The sequence below is a fragment of the Amblyomma mixtum genome, chromosome 9, assembly GCF_055824585.1.
Source record: "Amblyomma mixtum isolate Tamu chromosome 9, ASM5582458v1, whole genome shotgun sequence".
NCBI lineage: Eukaryota > Metazoa > Arthropoda > Arachnida > Ixodida > Ixodidae > Amblyomma > Amblyomma mixtum.
Window position 1 is genome coordinate 116,482,488 of NC_143020.1, and position 27,327 is coordinate 116,509,814.

The following is a 27,327-nucleotide window of genomic DNA, read 5'->3' on the forward strand; positions in this document are numbered from 1 at the left end:
ATGTAAAGTTGAAATGCGGGAAACTTGTGCCCCTGGTTTTGGTGATTCGGTGGATTCTGTTTCTTCGGTATCTTCGAATCGGCACTAATGGTCTGGCACTAGCGCCGTTTTGTGTCAGTGACTTTGCCATATCGAAATCATGAACCTTGTGGAAGCTGAAGACGTGCTTTGCGGAGAAATAGGAAGATACGTCAAGTTTGTGGGATGGTAAGACAAGCAAAGCCTCGACATTCGCTGAGGTTTTTCGTTAGCATTTTGCCCTTGGCGTGTAATAGTTTATTCAAAGCTTGGTAATAGTTGGTGCGTGAGGTACCACGTCTCGGCCAAACGTAGGGTGTAGCAGAGTTTTTTTCACCGCTGCGTTGCTTGAGTGAGCATTTTTTGTGAGTTTATTGTCACAAAGATGTTGCCGCTCTGTGATGTGGCTTCTTAATTGTGATTTTTACCTGATGGAAGTCAGGAAGCGCCCACATGAAGGGCACTAAACCAGGGAACGATCCATGCCAAAGTATCGAATGGCAGCCAGAAACAAAGCAAAGCAAGCCGGCGCCCAAGAAACCGACTTTAGCTGAGTATGCTTCTGTCGCCCTCGGCCAAAGTGCTAATCTGTTGTATGAATTCCTAGGGAGAAATACACCAGAGAGGTGGCAGCTTTGTTAGTAATGACTCGTTATCTAAACCTCTCGCAGTGTGGTGGGATTTGACGAAGACCAGCTCATGGCCATCGTTCAGGACGGTAGACAAAACAAGGTGCCGGTTCGATTGCTGCCGACTGAAAAGTGCCTGGGAGTTCACAGGTTTCAGGTGTGCATGTTCACTGGCATCATAGCACGGAGGTATGATAATGGAGACGGTAAGTGGCACTCTAATGCAATAGATTTCGCTTCCTGAATTCTTGTGTTGTACCTGGTCACCATGAATAGTTTCTTATATTGTGTGTTTTTGTTGATCTGCCTCTGCACGGTGAACTACTGGTTTTTTTTTTTTTTTTTTGTCCACAGGTTTGAATAACTAGAATGTCATGTCATACTATTTCTTGTCTCCTAAGGAAAGTCAGGCTGATAAAGATTGTCATTAGGTGCTTTGCAAAGTGCCTGCCTAAAACTGGTAAAATTTATTGATAACTTAGACAGTTGTTGAAAATTTTTTCTTTTGTTTTTCTTTTGTTCAATGTCACATCTTAAATTAATATAATATCCTCGTTTCTCATCTAGGAAGAATTTTAGGCCAGATATTGCGAGGCTTGCTAAAATATCTCAAAGCAGCTATGTATCTGTGGTGGCAATTCACTGAATCGGTTTCTGCGACAAATCTATGAAATGGATGGATGTTTCATTGAAGTGTGCAAACATTAAACTTTAGCAGGAGTTGTTGGTGGGCTAGTTTGTTTGTTACTTGTAATGCCATGAAGAGTTGCACCAAAAAATCACAACACACAGAAAGGTAAAACACCAGGATGACTGCCAGTCCCGTCTTTCTGTGTGTCTTGACTTTTTTGCGCAAATATTCATGCCGTTACAAGAAACACTGAACTGTGGTGAATGTGCTTTCTCTGCACTAACAGCAGCAACTTTGGCCTTTAATTATTCAAGTTACTTATCAGCATGGTCAGCACTTGTCATCCTAGTTAGTTCTGTTTGTATAGCAAGTTCCTAAGCATGCCAGTGGTGTCTCAGTTTTGAGCCCATGCCTTTAACTACTTGTTCTAGGTTAACCTGTACAGGCATGTGGCTGTTCCAAAAGGGATTCTAACTGTAATTATCCACTTGTCTGAAGTCTAGAATGCAGTGGAGGATTCTTCTAAACGCATTGAACGCACATCCACATGTGTATTGAAAATTTTTATCCTGGTTTCATCACTTGTGTCGCGAACCTTGATTTGCATGTAATGTACAACATGCATACCTCTTTATTTTCTGTGTGTCATGTACTATTGCTTTATTTGGTGAGTGTGTGCCTTATGATGGTTTCAGACAAACATATGTGCATATTTCTCGGCATATTCTGCTGTGATATTTTGGCCAATAGCATGTCCCGTGTACAATAATAAATGAATAAAAGAACTTACTACTTGTCATCTTCTTGCAGAGCGCTGTCTGCAGATGCTGAACTTTATGCAAATTCACTATGGACTAAGCTTGAACGAGTTCGAAGACATTCAGAGGCTAAGGAGGAACGTCTTGCACGAGTGCAGTGCTGTGAATGCCAAGGTTGCAAACGAAGTGCTCTTGGATCTCAATGACAAGTTTGAATTTGTGGTGGATGATTGGAATGAATGTCTTGATGTGGTTGTCAACCATTCCGACAGCTGTGGACAGTGCATCACGAATGGGGATTTCATACCCTTGAAAGAGTTTGTTTCGGGCAGTTGTGATGACCCCCGTGTGAAGCGTCTTACACCTCTACCAGTCATCTATGCGGACATTGTGAAGCAAGTGTTTAAGGACCTGGGTGAGGAGCGGTATACGTCTCTTATAGTCAGGAGGCTTCTTGATGGGCTTTTGGCTTAACGGAGCAGCATTTGTTTCTTTGGCTCATTACCCTGTTAACATAGTAAAGGTTGAGTCACAGGTAATTGCCATGCTGTTCACATGGTAACTTCTTCAGGCTATGTTTGTTAAAGCTATAATGTGTCTGTGTACTATATGGTTTATTCGATGGCCTGCCAGTTTCTGTCAAGTTCTCACTGTTTTGAGATAGCTGAGGCAATATGTTTCACATTCATGCCAAAGAAGTACATCGAAAAGAAAATGGGGTTTAGTATTCAGATACTGCTTACTAAATAATTGTGGCTCAGTTTGTGAATCGAGAACTGTGCTGGAGTGCCTTTTTGCATTTTTGGAACTGTTTATGTTTCTAAAATGGGGGATGGTGACTAGATCATTCACTGAATATTGTTTCTTTTTCCTTGATTTCACATTATGTTTAGATTTGTGTATTAAGTTGTCTGTGCCGCTGTTCTTAAAATAGATGATCTTAATAAATAGATGTTCTTAAAAATGTGCAACATATTCTAGACGCACTGATCCCATTCGTAGGTGCAATAAGTTGTGCATGTTTGATAGGTCACGTATGGCAGAGAGCATTTGATTCCAGATTCAGCGCTGGTGTTTTGTCCTTCTCTTGTGTCGTCTTCCGTTGCGCTGTTTTTCCAATTCGTAAAGCATTTGATTTCTTGTGTGCCATACTCTGGTTAAGCTGTTCATCTATAATGGCACATTTTTTACCTGTCATTTATCTATTCAAGTGTATCTGCTTATATTTATATTATTTTGTGAACTTATATTGCCTCTTAGCTGCAGTTATTTACCTGTGAGGTCTTGCCACGAACGCGAATAAATACTGTGCATGATGTGAAAGTGTATACAATTCAGAAATAAAGCAATGTTTCATCTGAAAATCTGACCATTGCAACAATAATAGACACTCATCAAAACATACTGCTATGTCACATGCACCCGCAAAATTGGGTAAGGAAATGAAGAAAAGGACTGCCTGCCCCCTAGTTTTCTTAAAATTGTCCACAAAGTTGCAAAACGCTGCGAACACGAATGGTGTTGCAGAATTTCCCAAGGCGCCTAATGTTTTTTGATGATTCTACTAATCACCGTGCTACTAATATCCGCTGCTGCGCGCCTGTGTTGCGCGATGAACGCAATTTCTTTTTTTATTATTTCATTATTACGGCCTTTCCACGCAAGTAGCGCGCGTGCGGCGTCAACAGCTGTGGAAATTTCCCTGCTATTCCCCCCCCCCCCCTTTTTTTCTCTATCTTTCTCTCTCTTTCTCATCTTGTTACAATGATTTGTTAGTCGGCACAAGGCAGGCAGATTAGGTTGATTTCCATTTTTCTTGCCGTCGGTTTCGTTTGGTTTGGCGGTGCAAAAATTGGAAGGGAGGTAACGGAAGGTGTTCACTAGATCACAGGTCGTGTTGAACTGATTGCGCCGCGCGTACCCGTCGCTTTCGTTGGCTGTCGCAAGATGAGGCGATCGCATGCGCGGAGCGCGCCAGCGAGTTGCGGGGCGAACCAACAAACAAGCAAAATAACCCGTCAGCCCTCCAGCTGAAGGCTAAACTCGACGCGTTCCTGTTCGAGTTGTCTGGCCACCACTCGCAGTCGGCCAACATGGCAGATCAGGCCCCGAGCAAATCTGATATAACGACGATTTTTAAACGACTGCGGTCAATACCAGCGAACAAGGTGAGTAAAGTACATTGAGCAGCTGTCCAGGTGTGTTCGATGAGATTCATATTTGATCCGGTGTGTGAGCTACTGTCGCTGCCGCCGCTTTGCGCCGCCCAGGTCGTGGTCTCTGCTCTCCTGTGTGTCATCTGTACGTGAACTTGGAAAGAACACGTCGCATAGTCGCCGCTCTGGCGTTCCCTCACGCCGCGCCGTTTACCCGAGTATTAAGACTTCGTTTCAGAGTGTGGCTGAAAAGCGTAGTTCGTAATGCGGTTTCGCAGGGTCCAAAGTCGTGTAAAGTGTCGCCCCGTCACCATATGCTTATCCGGCAAAGGTGAATATGTTTCACGTATCTGTGTCATGATCTGGCGCAAAGAGTCGGAGGTCGTCCTTAGTGGTCTGATGTTTTAAATGTAAAGTATGACCTGTCAAACCACAGAGGTGTGGTGCAGATTTCGCGTGCTGGAATTCCGGGTCGAAGTCTGGGTGTAACCGTGTGCGGGTAGATTCTTTTCGCTGGAAATCCCCCGCTCTCATTTGTGGCTCGTTTTATTTGGGTGTCGCACTTTCCCGGTAGACGAGCCACGCCGTCCGTCGATGTTTTCGGTTTTAGTGGCTGTTGCCTGAACGTGGGAAGCATTTCTGAACAGGTACTGTAGAAGGACAGCGGCTTTGAATTGCGCAATGTCAGCGGTCTTGAAAAAAGGTGGACGGAAAATACGCATTAATTAGTGATCAATCGTGTGGTTAGCACTGATCAGTGAAGTTGCGATCCGTACTTCACCAAGGAACTCGAACTCTATGGCTATCTAAGTTTACGTTAGTTGGAGGACTTTAGCTTTTTGACTGATGCAGTAAAGACTAGTACTGAGAATTTACGGAGAATGAAATTGTTTTTCATCCTTGGAACACGTGATTAGCAAGATTACTGCACGTAGATGCTATGATTGCTTGGACTTGTAGGAGTTAGCATGCTTTTTGTTGTACTGTTGGTTCATTCAGCAAAGCCATTTGACTCTTGAGGCGAATAACCTTGTCAGTGAGGTTTCAATGGAAAACATGCATTTTAGCATTGTCTCGCACACCCTCAGAGTGCAGCAGCAAACTGTGAGTACGCAGTTAAATCAGCAACTACGTATAGTTTCCTTTTATCGAGTGGGTAAGGAGGAATAGAATTTAGTAGAAATGATCTGCAGGTGCTTGTCTGGGCTACTTTCACTATTTTTTTTTCTCTCACTTTTCAAGGCTGCTTTTGATTCCTTGATAGGAACGACATGTGGCAGTCAGCAGTATGCCCCACGCTAGACATCTGTTGTCCATAAATCTTCTGCAATGTTAGTTGCTGATAATCATATATCTGTCCTTGGACTGTAACTTGTTTGGTATGTCACTTTCAGAGCTATGTGTTTGTACTATTATTGCATCAACAAAACCATGTACAGAATTTGTTCGCTTTGCCAGTGTACAGAGTATAGTTTGCACTGCAAGCCAAGTAGACAGAAAGGGATTGGCAGTGACGTGTACATTAAGTACTAGTTGGCTTAGAACAACATGTCATACTTGCATCCCATCTTGGGTCCTGTTATGGTTTTCCATTACGCTTTGAGAAAACTGACATTACCAGTACTGAGCTCCTGCTAAGTACAGGTTGTGAGCACTGTGTTTGATATTTAAATTCAGAGCTGCCACTATGCAGTTAGTAGGCACAGTATAAGCGACCAGTTCATTTCGGGCAAATCAGAAACCATTATTGTGACCTAGCTTTTTGTTGTCTTGTTGCTGGTGCTCTTAAACATGCGTTCATGCTCTGGGATGTAAGTGAGCAGCATTGCTTCGTTGAGGAATGGAAGCTTATAATAATCTATTATACGTTTAAAACCCCCAGTGATGTCATTATATTTTGATTTACGGCAGGCTTGCTATTCAATGTGAAAAAAAAAATGAAAGTACTAGTCATTGTCATCATCAGCCTGACTATGCCCACTGGAGGGCAAAGGCCTCTCTCGTGTCTCTGCAATTAACCCTGTCCTTTGCCAGCATCAGCCACCGTATCCCCGCAAACTTCTTAATCTCATCCGCCCACCTAACTTTCTGCTGCCCCCTGCTGCGCTTGCCTTCTCTAGGAATTCACTCCGTTGCCCTTAAGGACCATCGGTTATCTTGTCTCGTTTTACATCTTACTTCCTCTTGCACCTACATCTCTAATGTACAGCCCCCGTCAAAAGTATACAGCCCAAGGGATTTGCTTCGAAGCTGTTTAACATGGCTCCCTGGTGCATCAAACAGCCCAAACCTTGGGAGGATTGAGGACTCAATGCCTTTCCTCTTTCGAGAGATGACGGTTGCTGAGGATGCATAACGAGCCATGCTGCAGGCCTCACAGTCAAACCCCCCTGGGCTGTATACTTTTGACGGGGGGTGTACGTCTACATCTCTAATGTAGATGTAGAAATATGCTAAACCTCCAATGTTGTAAGCACAGGGAAACCTTCCTGGTGCAGCTGTTGCTGGTAAAATGGGACTGAAGAAAGCCACTTGGTGCCGTGCTCTGTGTGCAGGTGTGCTTTGACTGTGGCGCCAAGAACCCGACCTGGGCCAGCGTCACCTATGGGGTGTTCATCTGCATGGACTGCTCGGCCGTGCACCGGTCCCTCGGGGTGCACCTGTCCTTTGTGCGCTCCACCCAGCTGGACACCAGCTGGACCTGGCTACAGCTGCGCTCCATGCAAGTGGGCGGCAACGCCAATGCGGTATGTCGCCCCCCCCCCCCCCCCCCCCCCCCCCCTTCGGGAGCCCTGCGGCTGTAGTATGCTAACGGCTTGCGTGGCACTTGACAAGTTGCAGGTCATTCAGGATAGGCTGCATACAAGATGACGAGGGTTGATGCTGCACACGTATAATTTGGAGCATATGAGTACAGGCAACATGGGAGCTGCATAGAAACTAAAGTTTCTAGCAGACAAACCAGGCAGTCCGAGATGAATGCCACTGCTGTTGGGCCAAGGTGTGATTGACACGGCATTTGTCCCAGTCTTGTGCTGCATGCTAGATTTCTATGTGGCTACCATGTTATTGAAACCTTTGGAAGTTAAGAGCAGGCGTATCAAGGCATCAGCAGATGTAAAATAAATCAAAGCCAACAGTGCAATGACTGTCAAAAGTTTGTGGAATGCAATTAGCAAAAAAAAAAGACCAAATTTTGTCGCTTTATTTGCTTGCCTTGCAGCTTGAAGTATGCGTGCAACATAATGTTGAGCATGAGAATCACATAATGCACCGTTGAATTTCAAGAAATGCATCCTGGATGAAAGGAAATTTAAATTTTTCGCCAGTGTTCTGCCAATCATGTATCACCGTACTGTATTCCTCGTCCATATTTCAATAATGCACTTTGTTAGCATGAAACCACTCTGTAGAGACATACGTGATGGAAGCCAACAGTTAACAAAACCAAGGAACACAGGGGACTGTTTCTTCTTTTTTCTTTTTCTTAATTTGGCTGTTGATCAAGGGAAGATTAAAAGTGTAATCATTTTATCGCTTAAAGGTAATTGATTGGAAAAAAGAAGAAAAAACAACCACGTGCTGCTAGTGGGACCCGAACCCACGACCTTCGAATATTATTTTCACTGTCCCTAAGAATGCCGCCTTGATCAAGCAGAAGCCACGCAAGATACTAACACTTGCAAGAAAAGGGCAGCGACAAGGCTTCAGGACACCTTTTAACTTAACCTGGGGATGTTGTCATCGCACGTGAGAGTAAGAGGATGACAGGTTTTACGTATGCATACGTAACGGCCGAGGATTCTCCAATCTGCTTGCTGGTGAAAATCGGCATTTTTCTGTTCTCTTTGTGAAATCTTGTGTGCTACAGCTGTGTGCTACAGGCTGCTAAGAACCATCTCTTTGCTTGTTGCATCTTAATCTAATTGATGCAGCTGCAGTACCTCCACACCTGCAGCATGGCCTTCACACAGGTGCAGCCGTTTCTTTCTGTTTCAGCTTTTCAGAGGTCCCAGCGGTAGTTCTCAGAGGCCTGCTGTTTCACAGCTGTGGCCAATGTGTGCTTCTTTACGGACATTAATAATTAATGACCCAGCAAGTGGCACAAAATTCGTGAACAATGATCACTGCACCACGTCCTAGCATTGTCACAATGCAGACATCTACTCAGTGTTGGAGAGCTTTGTATGTGGTAGTGCATGATTTCATTCAGTCATCACATGTGTATCCTGATTTAACGCTGCTTAAAAGTCGCTTTCTTATATTCTTGCATGATATATAGAGGGTTTCTTAACTAAGTGAGTCATTATGTGTGAAAAGTACTCTGGCGATGGAACTATGGTTTTTTTGTTCTGTTCTTTATTTCTTGCTTTGACTTATGGAAGGGGCAAGAGAAATAGAAAATGGAAGCTTTTCAGTGGCCTGCGAATTTCATTTGAAGGAAAACTGGCATGCTGTAGAGATGAGGACTGTAATTTTGCACGCACTTACAGTGCCATACAATCAACCATGCTATTCAAATTTTGTTGTTCTTGGTGGGTTTTGGTATTCACCGATATTAGCTGTGCTGGAAGGGTGACTAGTACAGGTAATCACAACGAAAACAGCGCAAACTTCACGAAGGACGCAGAAAGGGGAGACGAGACACAAGCGCTGACTAACAACTGAAATTTTATCGCTCTGGTGCATTGGTAAATATACTCAAGGCATCAAAAACAAGAAGAATGAGTGAATCATTGATAATCGCAGCAGGAAACGAGCAGAAAGTCATGACTGCTGAGCTGTCGAAAGGAAACGAAATTCCTTATCCAGAAGGGCCACTTATCTTATCCTTATCCTTCTTGTTGTTTTTGATGCCTTGAGTATATTTACCGATGTGTCAGAGCAATAAAATTTCAGTCATTAGTCAGTGCCTGTGCCTCGTCTCCCCTTTCTGTGTCCTTCGTGAAGTTTGTGCCATTTTCGTTGTGATGGAAAACCAACTAGCTCGTGATCTGTTCTTCTAGTACAGGTATTGTTAAAATGGTAGCACAGTTTGGCACGTGGTCAAGAGATTCATGTTATTTCCAAACCACTTTCCCCGGATTGTGACCTTCTTTGCTCTGTCTTCAGCTTTGTGCATTGCTATTCATAGTGCATGTGCACATTCCACCCTGACACCGCTGCTTGTGTGCACACGTGCGCAGGTGTCGTTCTTCCAGCAGCACAGTTGCACGAGCACGGACGCACAGCAAAAGTACAACAGCCGTGCAGCACAGCTGTACAGGGAGAAGGTCCACCAACAGGCGGCCACAGCGATGCGCGTCTACGGGACCAATGTGAGTGTACTTCTGCATCACTTTCATATATTACAATCAGCTCGACAGTCGATCTCGAAGGGAGCCTATCTGAATCATGCAGGCTTAGAGTCAATGAGAGCCTTTTGGTACTCATGATTCAAAATACCGTCGCAAGAACAGGCAGAAAGGAAAGTAGGCTAAAGAGGCACTGACTCTGAAGACACAAGGGAGAATAGATGAGACAGGCACTGACTTCAAAGACACGAGGGAGAATAGACAAGACCGGCGCTGACTTCAAAGACACAAGGGAGAATAGACAAGACAGGCACTGACTTCAAAGACACGAGGGAGAGTAGACAAGACAGGCACTGACTTCAAAGACACGAGGGAGAGTAGACAAAACAGGCGCTGACTTCAAAGACATAAGGGAGAATAGACAAGACAGGTGCTGACTTCAAAGACATAAGGGAGAATAGACAAGACAGGCACTGACTTCAAAGACACGAGGGAGAGTAGACAAAACAGGTGCTGACTTCAAAGACTCTAGGGAGAATAGATAAGACAGGCGCTGACTTCAAAGACACAAGTAAAATTAGACAAGACAGGTGCTGACTTCAAAGACATAAGGGAGAATAGACAAGACAGGCGCTGACTTCAAAGACACAAGGGAGAATAGACAAGAAAGGGAATGACTTCAAAGGCACAAGGGAGAATAGACAAGACAGGTGCTGACTCCAAAGACACAAGGGCGAATAGACAAGACAGGCGCTGACTTCAAAGACACAAGGGAGAATAGACAAGAAAGGGAATGACTTCAAAGTCACAAGGGAGAATAGACAAGACGGGTGCTGACTCCAAAGACACAAGGGCGAATAGACAAGACAGGCGCTGACTTCAAAGACGCAAGGGAGAATAGACAAGAAAGGGAATGACTTCAAAGGCACAAGGGAGAATAGACAAGACAGGTGCTGACTTCAAAGTCACAAGGGAGAATATGCAAGACAGGCGCTGACTTCAGTGTCTTGTGTATTCTCCCTTCTGTCTGTTTATTGGTTTATTGGGGTTTAACGTCCCGAAGCAACTTAGGCTATGAGGGACGTCGTAGTGAAGGGCTCCGGAAATTTCGACCACCTGGGTATCTTTAACGTGCACTGACATCGCACAGCACACGGGCCTCTAGAATTTCGCCTTCATCGAAATTCAGCCGCCGCGGCCGGGATTGAACCCGCGTCTTCCGGGTCAGCAGCCGAGTGCCATAACCACTGAGCCACCGCGGTGGGGCCCTTCTGTCTGTATTTGCTGCGCTGTTTTGAATCATGAATACGTAACAACTTGCTCTGTTTTCTTCACTCATCAACCTTTTGATAGGACCAAAAAGTGAGTTCGAGTAGTCAGGAGTTTGTATTAAGCGAGTCAAATAACGAGTCTAATCTGATCTTTGAAATGTTTGCAAAATATGTACTGCGTTTCTCAATTGCATGATGAAGTGGCTTGCCTATCTTCGCACAGAAAACAACCTGGGATGATCTTTATTCTTGCGGAAAGCGTGGACGCCTAGCTTCCCATTGTGAATTGCAGCTGCTTGCGACATAAACGATTTTCGATATTGCCACAGTGACATGTTGCATGCTTTGTCATGTCTGTTGCAATAGCTGCCAGATGATAAATTAGCCTTTAAAGCACTTTTGTCACTTTTATTGCTTTGAATCAGGGCTGGGTGCCACTAAATGCCAATGTTGCTTCTTAAGATAGTCTTGACGTGAAACCTACAAAAAACATATTGGCTCTGTGCTTATTTTTAGCACTATCAGATTAACCTTTTATGTTGTTTTATGGGGACAGAGCTGCATCAGCACTAAAATGTCCGATGTGGTGCATCTTTTCGGGTCCAAATATTCATAAGTGCTAGTAACTGTGGTTGTTGTACTGATTGTTCCGATTTCAGTAAGTGGGCCATTCCTCTTGACAACTTCAGATAATGGAAGGATGCAAACGCAGAGATGTGGTATATAGGATAAATAGCTTTTGACTGGCTGATGTGACAAAGGGGTTATCCGGTTGCCTTATACATAGTGGCAAGGGACAAGTGATTACATGTAGAAAAGAACACACGGCCTGGACGTTCTACATCACAGTTTAACGGGTACCCTGCTGTTTGAAAAGATTTGTTATTAATGTTACAATTCGCAATCTTCAGGGAACATGTGTTTTTATGTGCTGATTGTGAATGTCATTTCACATAAAGCAAGCACATTTGCAGTTATGCAATAGTGTGCGCAATTTTTCCGAGAGAGTTTTAAGAAATTTTGCTGCAGGGAACTTGCTGAAATGCATTCCATTGGTTTGTCTTGACATCATGGAGTGCATTAAGAGTAAAATTATCATCTTGCCTAGCATAGATGTTGAGTTGTGGGGCTCTGAAATCTTTTAGAAACTGGAAGAAAACTTGAGACCTCTGTGAATAACTAATAATGAATAGTGAATAATTCGTACGAATTTTCACTTATTTGCTTTCATATTGAATTTTGTTCATTTTCAATATCAGCAGCACTTTTGATGTCTTACATTTTTATGTGCTTCATTGTTCTATCAAACTTGCAGGAAGCCTGGCATGACAACAAAACACGGTAGGAGCCTAGAGTCGCTCTTAAATTTTAGCCAAAGAAATTGTTTATGCAGTGATAGTCTCCAAATATTTCTATCAACTTTAATTTTTTCTATGGAGAATGCTTGCATAATGCACTCATTACCGTCATGTCAAATTTGAGACAGAGTGAAAAAATTAGAAAATAATCCGGAAGTGTAGGAATCTCACTGCGTAAAGATTTTAGCAAGTAACAGAGTGCAACAAACCGCACGAAAATCCATGAAGCCATTGTCATGCTGTGCTTTCTGCAAACAGAGCAGCCAGGTCAAAAAACACTTTTGAGAAAATTGGTGTTTTCACGGCGATCTCAGGCATTTTTTACTACCTTGGTCACAAATAAAAAAAATTCTTAAAGTCATTTCTGGGCTGTTCTCAGCAGAAATCTTTCGGGATATAGGTATTTAGAAAGGCCTTATGATACAAAATCTGGTGGTTTCTAAAATTCAGTTTATTTCTAGATTTTCATTATTTAAATCTGCTTCCCCCCTTCAGGTGAGTAGAGCTTATCCGAAGCATATTTTTTTGGTTTGCCAACAGACGGCAGCACACAGGTACTGAACGACCATTTTTGCACCATTTTCGGAAAAAGGCTGTGAGGATTAAAAGGGGGATTAAAGCTAATGCATTAGCACAGCACGAGGTGGTCTATTACATATACGTGTTGTGTTGTGTTAGTTTTAGTGGAGCATGAATTTAAGGCTATCATGTGCCACGATCAAGTCTATAACATAGATGCCACACTATTAAAATCCATATTTCAAGAAATGCTTCGGCACGGCAGACAAGGACAAAACATAGAAAACACACCACAGAGCGCCAACTAACAACTGATTTTACTTTCTTTCTTTTTTTATTTGAGACAATTTGGTACAAATTGGCTCAGGAGGCAATAGCAAAAGGCCCTGATGGGGCCTGACTAGGCTATGCCCCCCTGACAGCACAAGCAGCACAAGTGTACATATGATTACACATCATAAGCAGACCAAGTAAAACACATCAATACAGAATACAGAAAGATACAGATACACAACGTCTTAGAAAAGAAAAATAACTTATTTGAACTGTAATAATACAAAAACATTTTCTTATGTACTGCATCAAGTTTATCAGTAAACATAGTAAACATAAACATATCAGTAAACATGACGTGGGTTACTGAAACCCACGTCAACGAATATATGCTTTGCGCTAATCAACGACAAAAAAGAAAAAAGATAACATGCAGTGAAGAGAGCACTAGTACAAAATGACTAGCACCCATGGCACATGTGACACAAGTGAGCATCATCATGCCCCAAATCTAATCATTTTGATAGGAACTCTAATTGTCTCTTAAGAAGCGTCACAGATGGATTGCTCACGCATGTGTTTGAAATATGGCTCACCAACTGGCCTACAAAACAACCCTTCTAAAATATTAAAATCCAGTACGTCATCATCAGTTTGAGGTTAGGTGGATTAGCTTTAGGTTTCATTGCTGTTATGCTGGAGTAATGCGAGTAGTTGTGAGTGTAGGAAGCTGTAGTGCTTGTGCGCCACCACCGTGCAGCCCCTGATGGACCACCATGAGAGCCCCGTGGGAAGCCCTGACAGCAAAGAGCACGACTTTTTCCGAGAGCACGAAGAAGCCCTGGCAGCGCGGGAGGCGGCCAGCGAAGCGGCGCAGTTGCCGTGCGAACCGGGCGCTGCCCTGTTCCATCCGCCGCCTGCGGAGCCCATCCAGGTGACTCCATCCCTTGCGGGCAGTGCCCTGACTGCCTCTACGTCGTCGTCTTCGGCCCGGAAGCCTCAGCGCAAGCCAGGGAAGGGCCTTGGAGCGCAGAAGGTGCGTGATGCCTAGCTGTGTCTGTCAGAGTTCATTGGATGTGCCATTTGTAAAACATTCTACAAGCTCCGGCATACCTGTTGATGGTTTGTGGGGGTCTAATGTCCCGAAGCAACTCAGGCTATGAGGGACTCCGTAGTGAAGGGCTTCGGAAATTTCGACCACCTGGGGTTATTTAACGGGAGGGAATGCGGCTTTTTGATGAATTTCGATAACACTTTTTCTGCTTGTTGATAATCCTTTCATACTTAAGTGCACAAAATTTCATCGTTGTACCTCAAGCACTTTTCTTCATACAATTTTTTTTATTCTACACCTTGTGAAACACGGGCAGACTCTACAAATGTGGTGGAAGACTGGCTCAACATTCATTGCATTTACAGTTGCATACATGCATGATGACATTCTTAGTTGTTGTTTGTTTGTTTGTTTTTCAAAGCACTTGCTGTAAACATCTCTATGTTAAGATGTCATGCCAAAAATCTGCTATTCACAAAAATGAAAAATCAAGAATGTCATCACATCTTCTTCTCAGCAGCTCTTAGCAGTTTCTTTCGATGCCACCAGCAACTTCTCAGTTTTAGTACCCCAAAAGTATTCTTGAGCAATGAACCTGACGGAAGCTTCGCTAGCAGGACATGTCATGCGAAGGCAAGATAACTGCTGTTCCTTAAGTTTGATGGAGTGGATTCCAAGAGAAGGCAAGCATAGCAGGGGGCGGCAGAAAGTTAGGTGGGCGGATGAGATTAAGAAGTTTGTGGGGATGCGGTGGCCGCAGCTGCAAGGGACGGCTTTAATTGGAGAGACATAGAAGAGGCCTTTGCCCTGCATTGAGCGTAGTCAGGCTGATGATGATGACGCAGCTTTTAATGGCAGGTGTGGCACAGTAAATTTCAGCTCCCTGCAGGACAAATTTAAATGATTTCCTTGTTTTTAAGGCGAAAGACTTTCTTGGCTCGTGAGTGGTGTGGATGATAGTTGTAGACAGAGGCTGTCTTTAGAAGTGTCCGCACATATTATCGGTTGTAAGTTGTATGATAATTAAAATAAAATGTAAAAGTTGATTAAGCAACACTCATGTAATGATAGTAGTGATAGTAAATAGGTAGTAAAAAAGTGATAATGATACCCACTGATAGTGACAGCTAGTGGTAGTGATAGTGGTAATGATAGCTACTGAAAGTGATAGTGATAATGATAGTTACAGATTGTGACAGTTAGTGGTAGTGATAGTGATAATGATAGCTGCTGAAAGTGATAGTGATGATAGTTACTGTTAGTGATTGTGCTAGAGATAGTGATTGGGCCAGAGATAGTGATAGTCATGATGATAGTTATCTATAGTGATAATTGGCGATATCGATGATGATCTCAATAAAGAAATAATAAAAGTAAAAATAGAGAAAATAAAGATTAAGATAAAAATGGTAAACGGAGGAAGAAAGAGAGGAAAGGGAAAGTCTTTTGCATTTCCGCTTTTAAACAATCTTGAGTGCAATCCTGTAATTTTTCTTTAATTGTAGAACTACAGGGGCTGAAATGTATTGTTGTGTTCTGTATGGCTTCCAATGTGCCCAAAGTGAACCAACTGAAATTTCTGCCGTATAGTAATAATAATAATAACAATAATATTTCTATTTATTCATTCCAATACAAATGTGGGCCTGCCAAAGCCTTAGAAGGCTTGAGTGGCAGCGCCCGGCAGCAGACGGCACACAACTCATGCACCGAACACACAAAGTGCCAAAAAACAGGAAAAAAAAAGTGGGGGATAAGACAAGTAAAATAAATTCAAAGAGCGGAGTAAAAAATGCAACAAACGGAAAATAAAGAACACGTCAAATCATAGAATCATAACAGAATGCTGGGCTAACAACGAAGTTCCTGAAGAAAAGCTTTCACTATTTTTTTGGAGTCAGCAGAAAACATTTCTTTAGGTAACCGGTTGAGCACAGAAGGAACATAATGTTTTTGCAGACGCTGGCCGTATCGAGTTCGGACTCTAGGGACGAGAAAACGATCACGAGTTCTCAGATGTTTGATCGGAATATATTGTGTACAAAAATCGCTTGTCCAGATATGCTTAAACACTACTGATTCGGAAAAAAGGTGAGAGAAGTCAGGCATGTGTAACAAATCAAAAACACTACTACCTTCATTTCGTGCCTTACCATATAAAACTGATTTGAGGATAGATTTCAGTATGCTATCAACCTTCTTTCGCCAAAAGGCGGAGCAGAAATAAAAGCAGCAAATACCATAACGTAACACACTGTAGGCTAAGGCGTATACAATCTGCTTGCGTACATACATAGGGCAAAGGGACTTTATAGAGTGCAGCAAACATGCAATTTTGCGAAGCTGGGAACAAACGAACGACAAATGAGTATTCCAAGACATGTCGGAATCAAAGAATACACCTAAATATTTCACCGTTGACACAGGTATGATTGAAGGGCATTTGCACCTACTTCCGCAAACATTCAGTATATACTTTGCTGTTTTTACGTCAACAACTAACTGGATTGATTTCCAGCACCACTGGGCTCGCACTGATTTGAGAACTGAGCTCCTACTGTACCTTGTGCATTGCAGTTCGTATTGAGCACAATAGTAGTTCTATACATGCTGCCCTTACAGAAGCACTGTTGAGGCCATTTGCTTACGTAGAAAGAGGCCACTTTCCATGGTGAAACGCAGCTGATTGGGGTTAGAAATTGCAGCTGTAATCTTTTTCAATATTGTATCAGTGAGCCTCTGAAGAATTGCGTTAGCACTTTCAGTCAGCTTTCTTTTGTTCATCTTCACTCTCATTACTCGTGCACATTGCCACATTGTTGATGTGAGTCTTACGTTATCAAAGGGGGATCATGTTCCGTCACCCGTCATTACATTGACCCTTTTTTTTTTCTGTCCTTTACGCGGAAGTAAGCGTGTGGTCTGTGTTGTACACTTGCAGGTGAGCGCCAACTTCCAGGACATTGAACGGGAGGCCCAGAAGGCCGATGAGATGCGTGCGGCCATTGCAAGTCAAGCCAGTGCCAAGCAGGCAGCTTCGACTGTGGACTCGGAAGAGGCTGCGAGACAGCTGGCCTCGATGCGACTGGCATATAGGGACCTGGACAAGGACATTCGCAACAAGCAGGCAAGTTATGACAGATGATGATTAGTAATTTTGATTTAAATATGCGTTCTGCTATGCACGCATTGAACTAATTATGAGTCATGAGTCATAAGATGTCAAAATGGATGCTTGGGCGAGTTGGTATGACATTTTCCTGAACAACAAAGCGAACTTGGACGAGAACTGAAGGAAGCGCCAGTCTATGTATCTTCGTTCAGTCCTTGTCCAAGTTCGCGCTGTTCTTCAGGAAAATGTCATATGTCGCTGCATGTCTCTGAAGGTATGGACCCACAGCATAAAGCACGGAGAAATGTCAGAAAGAACTGTGGGTCTTACGGCTATGGTTGCAGAATTTTTCTACATTCATAGAAACATCCAAATATGAGAAATATATTTTGATTAACACTGGCAAATGTCTGAAGGCAACGTAGAACTGCTGTTATCATTGTCTTTTTCTAGCCTAGTAAAAGGCAACAAATTTGCTTACAATCACTTAAATACTTCTGAAATTAACCTTTTATTGCTCATACATGTGAAAATGTTGTTTCTCCACTGTTGCTTCTGTATTTTATGAGCATGAATTATCAACTGCACCTACCGTCACTTCCTTTTCACTTAATTTAATAATTTTCGTCTTTTTTTTTTATGGTTATACTTTAGGCACTTCTTTACCAGGCAGATTAGCAGTGCACTTTCCAAGTGACATTATCAACTGAACCTACTGTTGCTTCCTTTTCACTTAATTTAATAATTTTCGTCTTTTTTTTTTTTATGGTTATACTTTTATGCACTTCTTTACCAGGCAGATTAGCAGTGCACAGTGGTGGAACTGCTGCGCCAATTGCGCCAAACTGCGCCAAATGGGAAATCCTGCTACATGCTGCTACAAAATCGGTTTTTTGCCTACTTTTGCGCCACGCCTGCGCCGAAATATCTCTGAATAACTCCAATAACTCTGCCGAGAACGAAACCGAAACTCATTTCCGTGAAACCAAAACTGATGTCTGCCGGCAACACTTCCGGCAACGCATCTGCCGGCAGCCACATCGCCATCGCTGCTTTGCAACCGAACACAACCGAAGGTGAACAAAGGGACCACTGTCAGCGCACTGCCTGTGTGAATGGACACTTCACGTCTTCGATGTCTTTGTCAAAGCTGAAAGGCAACAAAACTTATGACTAACTTATATCGGGCAGAAAATCCAGCTGCCATTCCTGTGACACAAGGATTAATCAGAGCGGTGAAAGGGTCGCGGAAGCGTCAGCTGCAACGGTTGGAGGCGGATGCAGGAGAAGAGACCCGTGCAAAACAAGCGAAACAAGACTGTGATGTACAGGACCCAGAAGAGAGGTCAGAATGAAGAGAAGGTACAAGGAGAGATCAGACTGGCCAGGAATATGATCACCAATGCTGAGCTGCTTTTCACAAAAGGTGTCAAGTCTAAACATTTTGCAGTCGTTGAGAGTGGACAAGCCCTTCTGAAGAATGGACAGGAAAAGCTCGCAGCGGCACTGTCTAAGCTGGAATGATCAAGAAAAGGGAAGAAATAGTACCTGAAAGTTTGTTTTATGAACGGTATCATTTTTTATAGTTCTGTTGAGCATCTCGTTATGTCGCTCTTCTGAACAAAAACGGCAGTGTTTTTAGGAGAACCTCCTGTTTTGTTTATTTTCGGCTATATTTAAGGAACCAAGCACTTTAAGCTGCATTTGGGATTGAAGCTTGCTCTTGCATGGCTGTGGTTGCTAAAAACGTCTGAGCAAATGCCTGTTCCAGAAATACAACAAAGCTTCTTTATTTAAAATAACGTTTTTTGGCATGAAATTTTGGTACGAAGCTTTTTTTTTTTGTGCTACAAAAGCTCGAATTCTGCTACAAAATGCCATTTTTCCTGCTACAAAACTTAAAATTGCTGCTACAAACTGCGATTTCTTCTGCTACAAAAGCTGCTACAAGAAGCCAGTTGCCAGTTCCACCACTGAGTGCACTTTCCAAGTGACATTATCAACTGCACCTACCGTCGCTTCCTTTTCACTTAATTTAATAATTTTCGTCTTTCTTTTTTATGGTTATATACTTCTATGCGCATCTTTACCAGGCAGATTAGCAGTGCACTTTTCAAGTGATACCTTTGTTAAAGCTTTCAACGATCTACTTTTAGCGAACCAAGTTCAAATGGGAGCTCTCCATTCCCTTTCAACCAGGTTGATCCTCGCAAGGCACAGCAACTTGAGCGACTAGGCATGGGCCTGGGTGGTGGCGGCCGTGCTGCAGTGTCGCACTCGGCTCTGGCAGACATGCGCACCATTGCACAAGAGACTCCACAGGCTGCCGGCGGAGACCGGCCGAGCCACGACTTCCTGAGTGGCACGGGCTTCTTCTCTTCGGGCGGCTCGAGGGGAGGAGGCTATGGGGGCAATGCGGGAGACAGCCTGTACGATGACGGGCCGTCTTCGCGGCCTACCCCAGCGCCATCCTCCTCTTCCTGGGACACCGTCTTGACTTCTGCTCCCGACAGAGATGACAGGTGAGCACTACAAGCTCTCTGCAGTGGTTCTTGTCGCGTGTCATCCATTTGTACTCCCTTATAGTCGGGTATAACTCAAGGAAGTTCTCCAGCCAGTAGTATTGCCTCATTGTCATGATGTGACAGTCAATCACGTTGCACCTGCTAGTGTGCTCTTGCTATCAGCTCTGGAAGGTGCAAGGCGGTTGAAAGCACAACGTCATGACACTAGGTCGATGCCATTGGTTGGAGAACTTCTTTTTCAGGGCCATTTCGCAGTTTGTTCTCACTGTATCCGACTACAGTAAAACTTTGTTTATGTTTGTTCTGAATGCAGAGAAAAAAAAGAAAGTGTATCATCCAACCTACTGACGCTTTAAAAAATATGAACCAAGAATGAAATGCAAAGTCATATATGCATATTTTCATTCGTAAAAAGGCCTGCCAGCGCTTGTTGGCACAAAACCTGAAGAGCTTTTCTAATGCCTGTAAACATCTATCTGTGTTTGTGTTGTCCTTAAAGTGAATGAAACTTAACATGTCCAGTCCTGGCGACAGCAAGGGCAGTAGTAGGCGCAACATCTTTTCGGCTACTGCCGTCATTTTAAAAATCTTTCGCCCCATCACAGTTATGCACTGCTGAGAAGCCATTCTGGCAGCTGAATGTGGCATGTGCCAGCGTGCTAGACCTGCTCGCATGTTCGCACATCACTGTCCTTAGGATGCTTTGCCCCGTTGCATTTGTGCAGTGCAGAGATGCCACCTTTGCCACTTTATGCCGCTGCGCTTCTGTTTACATCGCATGCCCTCAGGCTCAACCCGCTCATATGTTACTGCACTGTATGCTCAGCACTAAATGTATCATACTATCAGAATTTGACAAAACTATGTACATTATGGGAAATCGTGTTATCTGGGAACATATAAACGAGAAGAAAGACAGTGTAACTGTGTAAGTCATTTTTATTTCTCGCAATTTTGATCGTATAAACCGGGAAATCAAATCGTACTTGCTGAAAACATATCACCAAGGTCCTGTCCAAGGCAGGTTGTTGACTTTTTTTTTTGTTCAAAAGTTTGCTCTTTGCTTAGCACTCTTTGGGTCTCTGAAACAACTCTGGGCAAGTTCTGAGCACATAACAAAAGGCATACAGATCATAGGAGTATGTTGCACTTTGAAAGGGCCACGTGGCTTATTGCCACGCGCTTGTGTTTGTGTTTCTTCCTTTCTTGCTCATTTTGTGGCCCTTAAATGACGTTCACAAGCCTTGTGCGACTGCTCAGGCGTTAAACGGTGCCTCATTGTGATTTCTCGCAGCTCTGGTCGCAGCCGACATGTGGTTCAGCAGGGACCAACCACAGATGAAGCTCGCAAGAAATTTGGCAATGCCAAGGCAATCTCATCCGAGCAGTTCTTTCATGGCTCCAGGGACTCAGATGTAAGGCCCCACTGTTGTCATTGTTCTTTATACTCAGTGCCTGATTTTCTCCTTCACTTATTGCCTTTGAAGGTATATTTACATAGATGCCTTTTGTTTTGCAAGCACTCATATCAGATACTAGCAGAGATAAGTCTGGAGATCATTGCTCGTTCTTATGGTGGGAGTGTGTTATACAGCTAAACCCCGCTATTGTAAGCTCGGATATAGTAAAAACTCTGTTATAGTAAATTGAAACTGCAGCTCCGTTTTGCCTTCTGTAGGCAACTGTACATTTTTTCAGTTGTAGTAAAGAATTTTTTTTTTTTTTTAAGAAATGGCTGTAGTAAAGAGCGTCTTTCGCCATGGCGACGTACTTGTGCAGAGTGTGATGACATCGCGACTAGCGCGAAGTTGAGGATGGCGGGGCCGACGTTCGGAGGCAAATTGGTACCGAAGAAAATAAAACTTTTTTTGTTTTTTTGTTTTTTGAGCTGGCTTCACCACGAAGCTCAGGAGCGCGAGGAGAAGCCAGCTTTACGAAGGCCTCGGAGCCTTGAGTCAAAGTGCGCGGCGTGGACAGAAAAAAAAAAAATGAAGTCAAGCTGGCTATGAACGTGGAAAGAAGGAGCCGTGGTTGGCTCAGAATGGAAAGCTGCTCAAAGTGCAGGGATGAGTAGAGAAGGGAAGAAAAAGACGTTACAGCACTTTGTGGGCAGTTTTGCTGTCCTTTATTGTGTTGTGCTTTTCTTAACTATTGCTTCTTAAATGACGCTGAGGCTGCAGAAGACGACGTTGTGTTCGTGCAAAGCTTTGGTTTTTACATGGAACCAAACTGCCGTTACATTCATAGCCACTTTGCATTCGTGTTAGTACGGTGCTTCCAAAAGACTTCAACGAAATCGAAAACATAACATATAATGGATTAACTGAAAATAATCATCTCATAAAGGCTCAGTAAGAGCTGGGTGGAAGGTACTTCTCAGTGTTTCTTTTATAAACCAACGCTTTGTATCTAGTAGTAGCCAGAGAGGACCCTCGCCAACAACTGATATATAGTAAAGATTTTTGCTGGTCTGAGTGACTTTACAATGGAGGGATTCTACTGTATAGCACTCAAAGCATGATGCTAGCATTCTTGATCATTCACTGGTTGCCAGACTTTTTCATTGAGCTGTAAGATAGGCTCATTGTGATTATGTATAATCACATTTAGAGTCTCAATAAACCAGCCTTTCTCCCCCTGCTGATATGAAGAATTATGCCTGTCATTCTGCGGTTTACTTAGTGAATACCAGCTATGCAGTGCAAATTGCTTTGATATCATGTTGCAATGGGCTCACTTATACTATGTGTGCATACTTGGCTGAGCCCAGTAGGCATGAGTCAGGATGTCAGTTCGTGAATATCAGTGGGTAACAGTGAATATCAGTGAATATCATGTGTCAGCTTAAATCTAGGTCATTATAGCATTAATCCATGTCTGAGTGAACCTAAGTAAGCCAAATTTTATGTGAATCTGAATGAGTCCATTTCAGCAGCAGTCAGAGTTCTCTGAATGACCACAGTGTAATTCAAGTGTGTCCGAATATGTGTGGATCTTAATGTGATCAAACTCCTAGTTGCTATTGAGCTCACAGTAGCCTGGAGGGCCACGGTTCCATGTCGGATGCTCATTACTCCTCAAATCCCGTCGCTCCCGTCTTTGTTGGCACAGTTTGAGAAGAGGACCCAGCTTGCTCGCTTTGAAGGCTCGTCATCTATCTCGAGCGCCGATTACTTTGGCGGTGGACCTGGTTCGAGCAACGTGGCACACTCCAGCAGCATGTCGGGACCCAACCTGTATGAGATTCGCGAAGGGGTTCGGGACGGTGTCACCAAGGTGGCCTCGCGCCTCTCCTCTCTCGCAAACGGCGTCATGAGCTCCCTCCAGGTGAGTCCAGCATGCCAGCATGGGCAGCTCTGTGAGGCCATGCTCTCTGTGTACTCTACAGCACTACCATGCCTTGTGTTTTACTTTTGTGTTTTACTCCGTGTGTTACTCCATTTGTTGCTCCACTTGTCACTCCGTGTATTACTCCGTGCATTACTCCATGTGTTACTCCGTGCATTACTCCTTGTGTTACTCCGCTTATTACTCTGCTTATTACTCCTTGCGTTACTCCATTACTCCACTTGTTACTCTATGCATTACTCCTTGTGTTACTCCACTTATTACTCCGTGCATTACTCCTTGCGTTACTCCATTACTCCACTTGTTACTCTATGCATTACTCCGTGCATTACTCCATGTGTTGCTCTGCTTGTTACTCCGTGCATTACTCCTTGTGTTACTCCGCTTATTACTCCATGCATTACTCCTTGCGTTACTCCATTACTCCACTTGTTACTCTATGCATTACTCCGTGCATTACTCCTTGTGTTACTCCACTTATTACTCCGTGCATTACTCCTTGCGTTACTCCATTACTCCACTTGTTACTCTATGCATTACTCCGTGCATTACTCCATGTGTTGCTCTGCTTGTTACTCCTTGCATTACTCCATGTGTTACTCCGCTTGTTACTCCTTGCGTCACTCTATGTGTTACTCCGCTTGTTACTCTGTGTATTACGCCATGTGCTGCCGCATGTGCTCTGCCGCATGATGTAAAGTGTCATCCTGTACTGAGTTTTGCATAACTAGTGAACGCTGGTGTAAAGGTTTATAAAAATTTGTCTGTCCTGAGCAGCTAACTCATTTGCATCTAAATTTTGTGAATAGGTGGCATTTGCCGGTGGGTTTCGAACTTTACAATCTTTGGTTACATTTACTTCTCTTCTTTGTCCCAACAGTAAATAGTACACCTGCAGGCTATGGCGGAACCAGGCTAAAAATTTTTAATTTTGTAGCAAGCTGTTTCTAAGAAGCAGTGACTTGAGGTTTGCTGAGCCTTTAGAAAGAGAATTGAATAAGAAGGATCCTAGTCATTATATAAAGTGCCAGCCATATTTTGAGGAAGGTGGGGTGTCAAATGTCTGCAGTTGGCACACCCCCTCTGCTCCTCCTTTCGTGACATGGCCAGAATGAAGGAATCAGACCCCTAGTGGCAGGTGCCAGTATGATTCTTTGCTAGGTGAAATTGTATGTTTGTAGCTTAACGCATCATTAGAACAGGGCATCTTTTGACTCCTTTGGGATGAAACAATTGTCAAGATACTTGTTGATAGGTAGAACTTAACCTCCGGCATTTGCCTCTGTTGGAAGATGCGAGCTGGCCAGTGGCTTTTAGCCTTGAAAAGCCTGTAATATACTAAGCTACTATCGGGGACAAAAGTGGTGCACTCCACGCGACCGGAGCCGGAGCAATGGAAAACTGCGTTTCAACGCCATCTGCAGGCGGCATCTCGAACCCAGACAGCCAATCTGTGACCTTTATTATCAGCAGGCATGTCGCTTGACTCGTTTCAATGTTTCGTGCTTTTGCTCTCAAAAATGCCGAGCAGCACCACAGCAGTAGCAATCTGGTGGCCCTCTTTTCATTTTGTGTCTTCTTTTTTTCAACGCGCGTTCGAGATATGGCTTGAGAGCCGGCGCTCACGCCGTCAAGATGCGATCAAATGGCCGCGCGCGTGTGGCTAACTTGTCGTGGTAGCAGCACTTTTTTGAAACATTGAAACGAGCCAAGTGACATGCCTGCTGATAATAAAAGGTCACAGATTGGCTATCTGGGTCCGAGGTGGCACTTGTAGATGGCGTTGCAATGCAGTTTTCTGTTGCTCCGGCTCCTGCCACATGGAGTATACCACTTTTGTCCCCGGTAGTACATTAGTAGTTAAACACTCAGTACTTTATGCTATGTTGTACTAGCATGGAGCAAACCCGCGTGTTAGTAATTGTGATCTGTTCTTTAGCCTGGCCTACACATCATTGTCATTGGAGTATATGTTCTGAGTATAAACTGCTTTATAAAGCAATATGTAGTAAATTCTGTGTGCAGTGAAGACTTTTTAAATCTTTGTCTGAGCTCGTGTCAGGCAGTTATACTAATGAAAAGTAGTGGTTTGTCAAAGAGTTTAGAAAGAATGTTAACGAGCTTAGAAAGAAGAAAAAAATAACCATCTGGAAAAAATATGGGCCAAGAGTAATTGGGGTATGGACGTTTATTTTTCATGTATCCTGGAGATGGGGATAGAGCAACCCCAAAGTCTTATCTTTGAGTGTGTGCTTGTGAAAGCTGAAAGGGGTGGCCATCCTCAGATAATCGCACTGTTTTATCTACCATATCTCCATTGCCTTATGACAGCTACAATCCTGAAAAAAATCTCCTGTTTCTATTCTTTTTTCTTGTCCCGCTCAGTGTAACACATCTTCTATAAGGCTTTTTCAGCTGATGTCACAAGTCTCTCTAAACTTTGTATACTGCCTCTGAGTGCATGCTTCACTGTTTCTTAACTACCGTACATCAAAACGAGAATCTTTGATTTCATACTTTTGGGCGGGCATGTGAGCATGTAGGCATCTGCACTTTGTAGCTTGAATAGGGGCAGTCATCACTTGTGTTTTGAAAGGGCGTATTTAGAGGGTTTATGCTTCAGAAGGGGTTTAAAATTATGGGTGTGGAGTTAAGTTTATGGGTGTGGAGTTAAAAGTTTAGGGGTGTGGAGTTAAGAGTTTATGGGTGTGGAGTTTAGAGTTTATGGGTGTGGAGTTTAGAGTTTATGGGTGTGGAGTTAAAGAGTTTAGGGGTGCGGAGTTAAGAAAAGTACTTGTGACAATCTTGTTCTGACTCATTGCACTTGTTTGCTGTGCCCACTCATGAATCACGTACTAACAAGCTTGCCTTGTTTCTTACTTTTCCTCTGCACATCACTAACAGAGAAAGTGAAGCTTACTCATGGTAAGGAGAGCCTCTTCCTTGAAATTTCACTTGCTTGGAACCGAAGTGTTTGCACGTGACATGCTTCTCTTTTTGTCCCTTTCAAATTGCTAATATTCTTGTTTTTGCCTTATTCCAGGATCGTTACGGCTATTGAAAAGCGGCCTTGGGACACTTTTTTTTTTTTGATGAAGCTTCGAGATGGTTCTCAGCCGGTCACGTGGTCTCCCGGTGGCACGTCTTTTGAAGGGCCACGTTGAAAAGTGCAAAATAAAAATGCCGTTTGTAGGTTTGTAACCATGTGACTGTGATTATTCGCTGCAAAATAACACTGAAGACAAGTAGTACAGAGGGCAAAACACATGGCTAGAACGACCGAACTGAGTTTTCTGCAGCTCCTAAAGCTGCTGTGACTGGAAGGCAAGAAATGACGATAAAATCCTATGAGTTTTAGTGCACATGCTTACATCCAGACTATTTTTAACCAAATTGTGGTGTTGCCCGAAAAATGGCCAACACCACACAGCCACAAGACAATCCACAAAACCAAAACAAGAACTGAAGCAAGTATGGAAAACATGAACCACAATACAACACAAATGGTATCGCGTGTTCACTTCAAAACTCGCCCAGAACGTGTTCTAGACAAGCGTTTTGCCCTCTGTACATAGAATACAGAAGAAAATAGCTTGCAATGGCTTTCTTGATATTCGTTTCGCCTAAGGCACCCGTGTGCTGTGGGATGTCAGTGCACGTTAAAGATATCCAGGCGGTCAAAATATTTCTGGAGACCTCCACTACTGCACCTCTTTTTCTCTTCTTTCGCTCCCACCTACCTCCCTTCCGTTTGACGCAGGTCGCCGTGAGGGGTTCAAAACCGGGAACTTTTATTTTTCTTTCTTTTTAAAGCTCTTTCAAACATGTACATTTCGCGTCCGTCTGGACCTTTTTAAATATAGCACAGGTGATCATTATAAGCCTCTTTTAGTGTAACATCATGGAGGGTCGCACCCCTCGAGTTCTAATAGCTTATCTCGTATGACCCACATAGTGGTACTGCTAGCCTTGCTTTCCTACCGGGTCTACATTTAAAGTGAGTGCGTCGCACGTAGAGGTAGTAGATAGGAAAAATCGGTTCGCTTCTGCTTGTCACATGCAGCAGACGTCACTTCGATTAGATTACGCGCATCCGGGATGTATGCAAGGGAGGCTAGAAGCTGAGTTTTGTGTTCTTGTCTGGCACGTTCCGGTTGCGATATGACGCTGCCAGAGCCGGCCGCGATAACGATGCTTAGTCGGCGAGCGCAATCGGCAACCCCGAAGTGGTTTGTCAGCGAGCTCAAAGGAGTTTCCCGAAAGGCCGAAACCATACTGAAATTATACATGCGTATTTCGGCACATTGCAGCGGTACTGTAGTATCTCGCAGCCTGAAAACGCGTCTGGCTGACGTCCTTTAGTCGAGGTCAAATCAAATTT

At 43.6% G+C, this 27,327-nt stretch overlaps 2 protein-coding genes across 3 annotated transcripts; both read left to right on the plus strand.

Moving 5' to 3' along the window:
• Positions 1-13: 13 nt before the first annotated feature.
• Positions 14-3,309, plus strand: LOC149330897 (uncharacterized). The gene is made up of 3 exons (XM_089560013.1): positions 14-207; positions 690-853; positions 2,089-3,309. The coding sequence occupies exons 1-3, from the start codon at positions 140-142 to the stop codon at positions 2,508-2,510; spliced, it is 654 nt and encodes a 217-aa protein (XP_089416139.1). The 5' UTR covers positions 14-139; the 3' UTR covers positions 2,511-3,309.
• A 507-nt stretch (positions 3,310-3,816) lies between these two features.
• On the plus strand, positions 3,817-26,147 carry ArfGAP3 (ADP-ribosylation factor GTPase activating protein 3). Of its 2 annotated transcripts, XM_089561611.1 has the most exons (10): positions 3,817-4,204; positions 6,748-6,939; positions 9,379-9,510; positions 13,668-13,943; positions 16,903-17,088; positions 19,273-19,595; positions 20,893-21,013; positions 22,710-22,925; positions 25,851-25,871; positions 25,990-26,147. In XM_089561611.1, exons 1-9 carry the CDS (start codon positions 4,130-4,132, stop codon positions 25,857-25,859), a joined length of 1,530 nt encoding a protein of 509 aa, XP_089417737.1. In that variant the 5' UTR covers positions 3,817-4,129; the 3' UTR covers positions 25,860-25,871; positions 25,990-26,147. The 2 variants fall into 2 exon arrangements, with proteins under 2 accessions (XP_089417737.1, XP_089417736.1); XM_089561610.1 differs by lacking the exon at positions 25,851-25,871 and having other exon boundaries at positions 3,818-4,204.
• Positions 26,148-27,327: the final 1,180 nt, after the last annotated feature.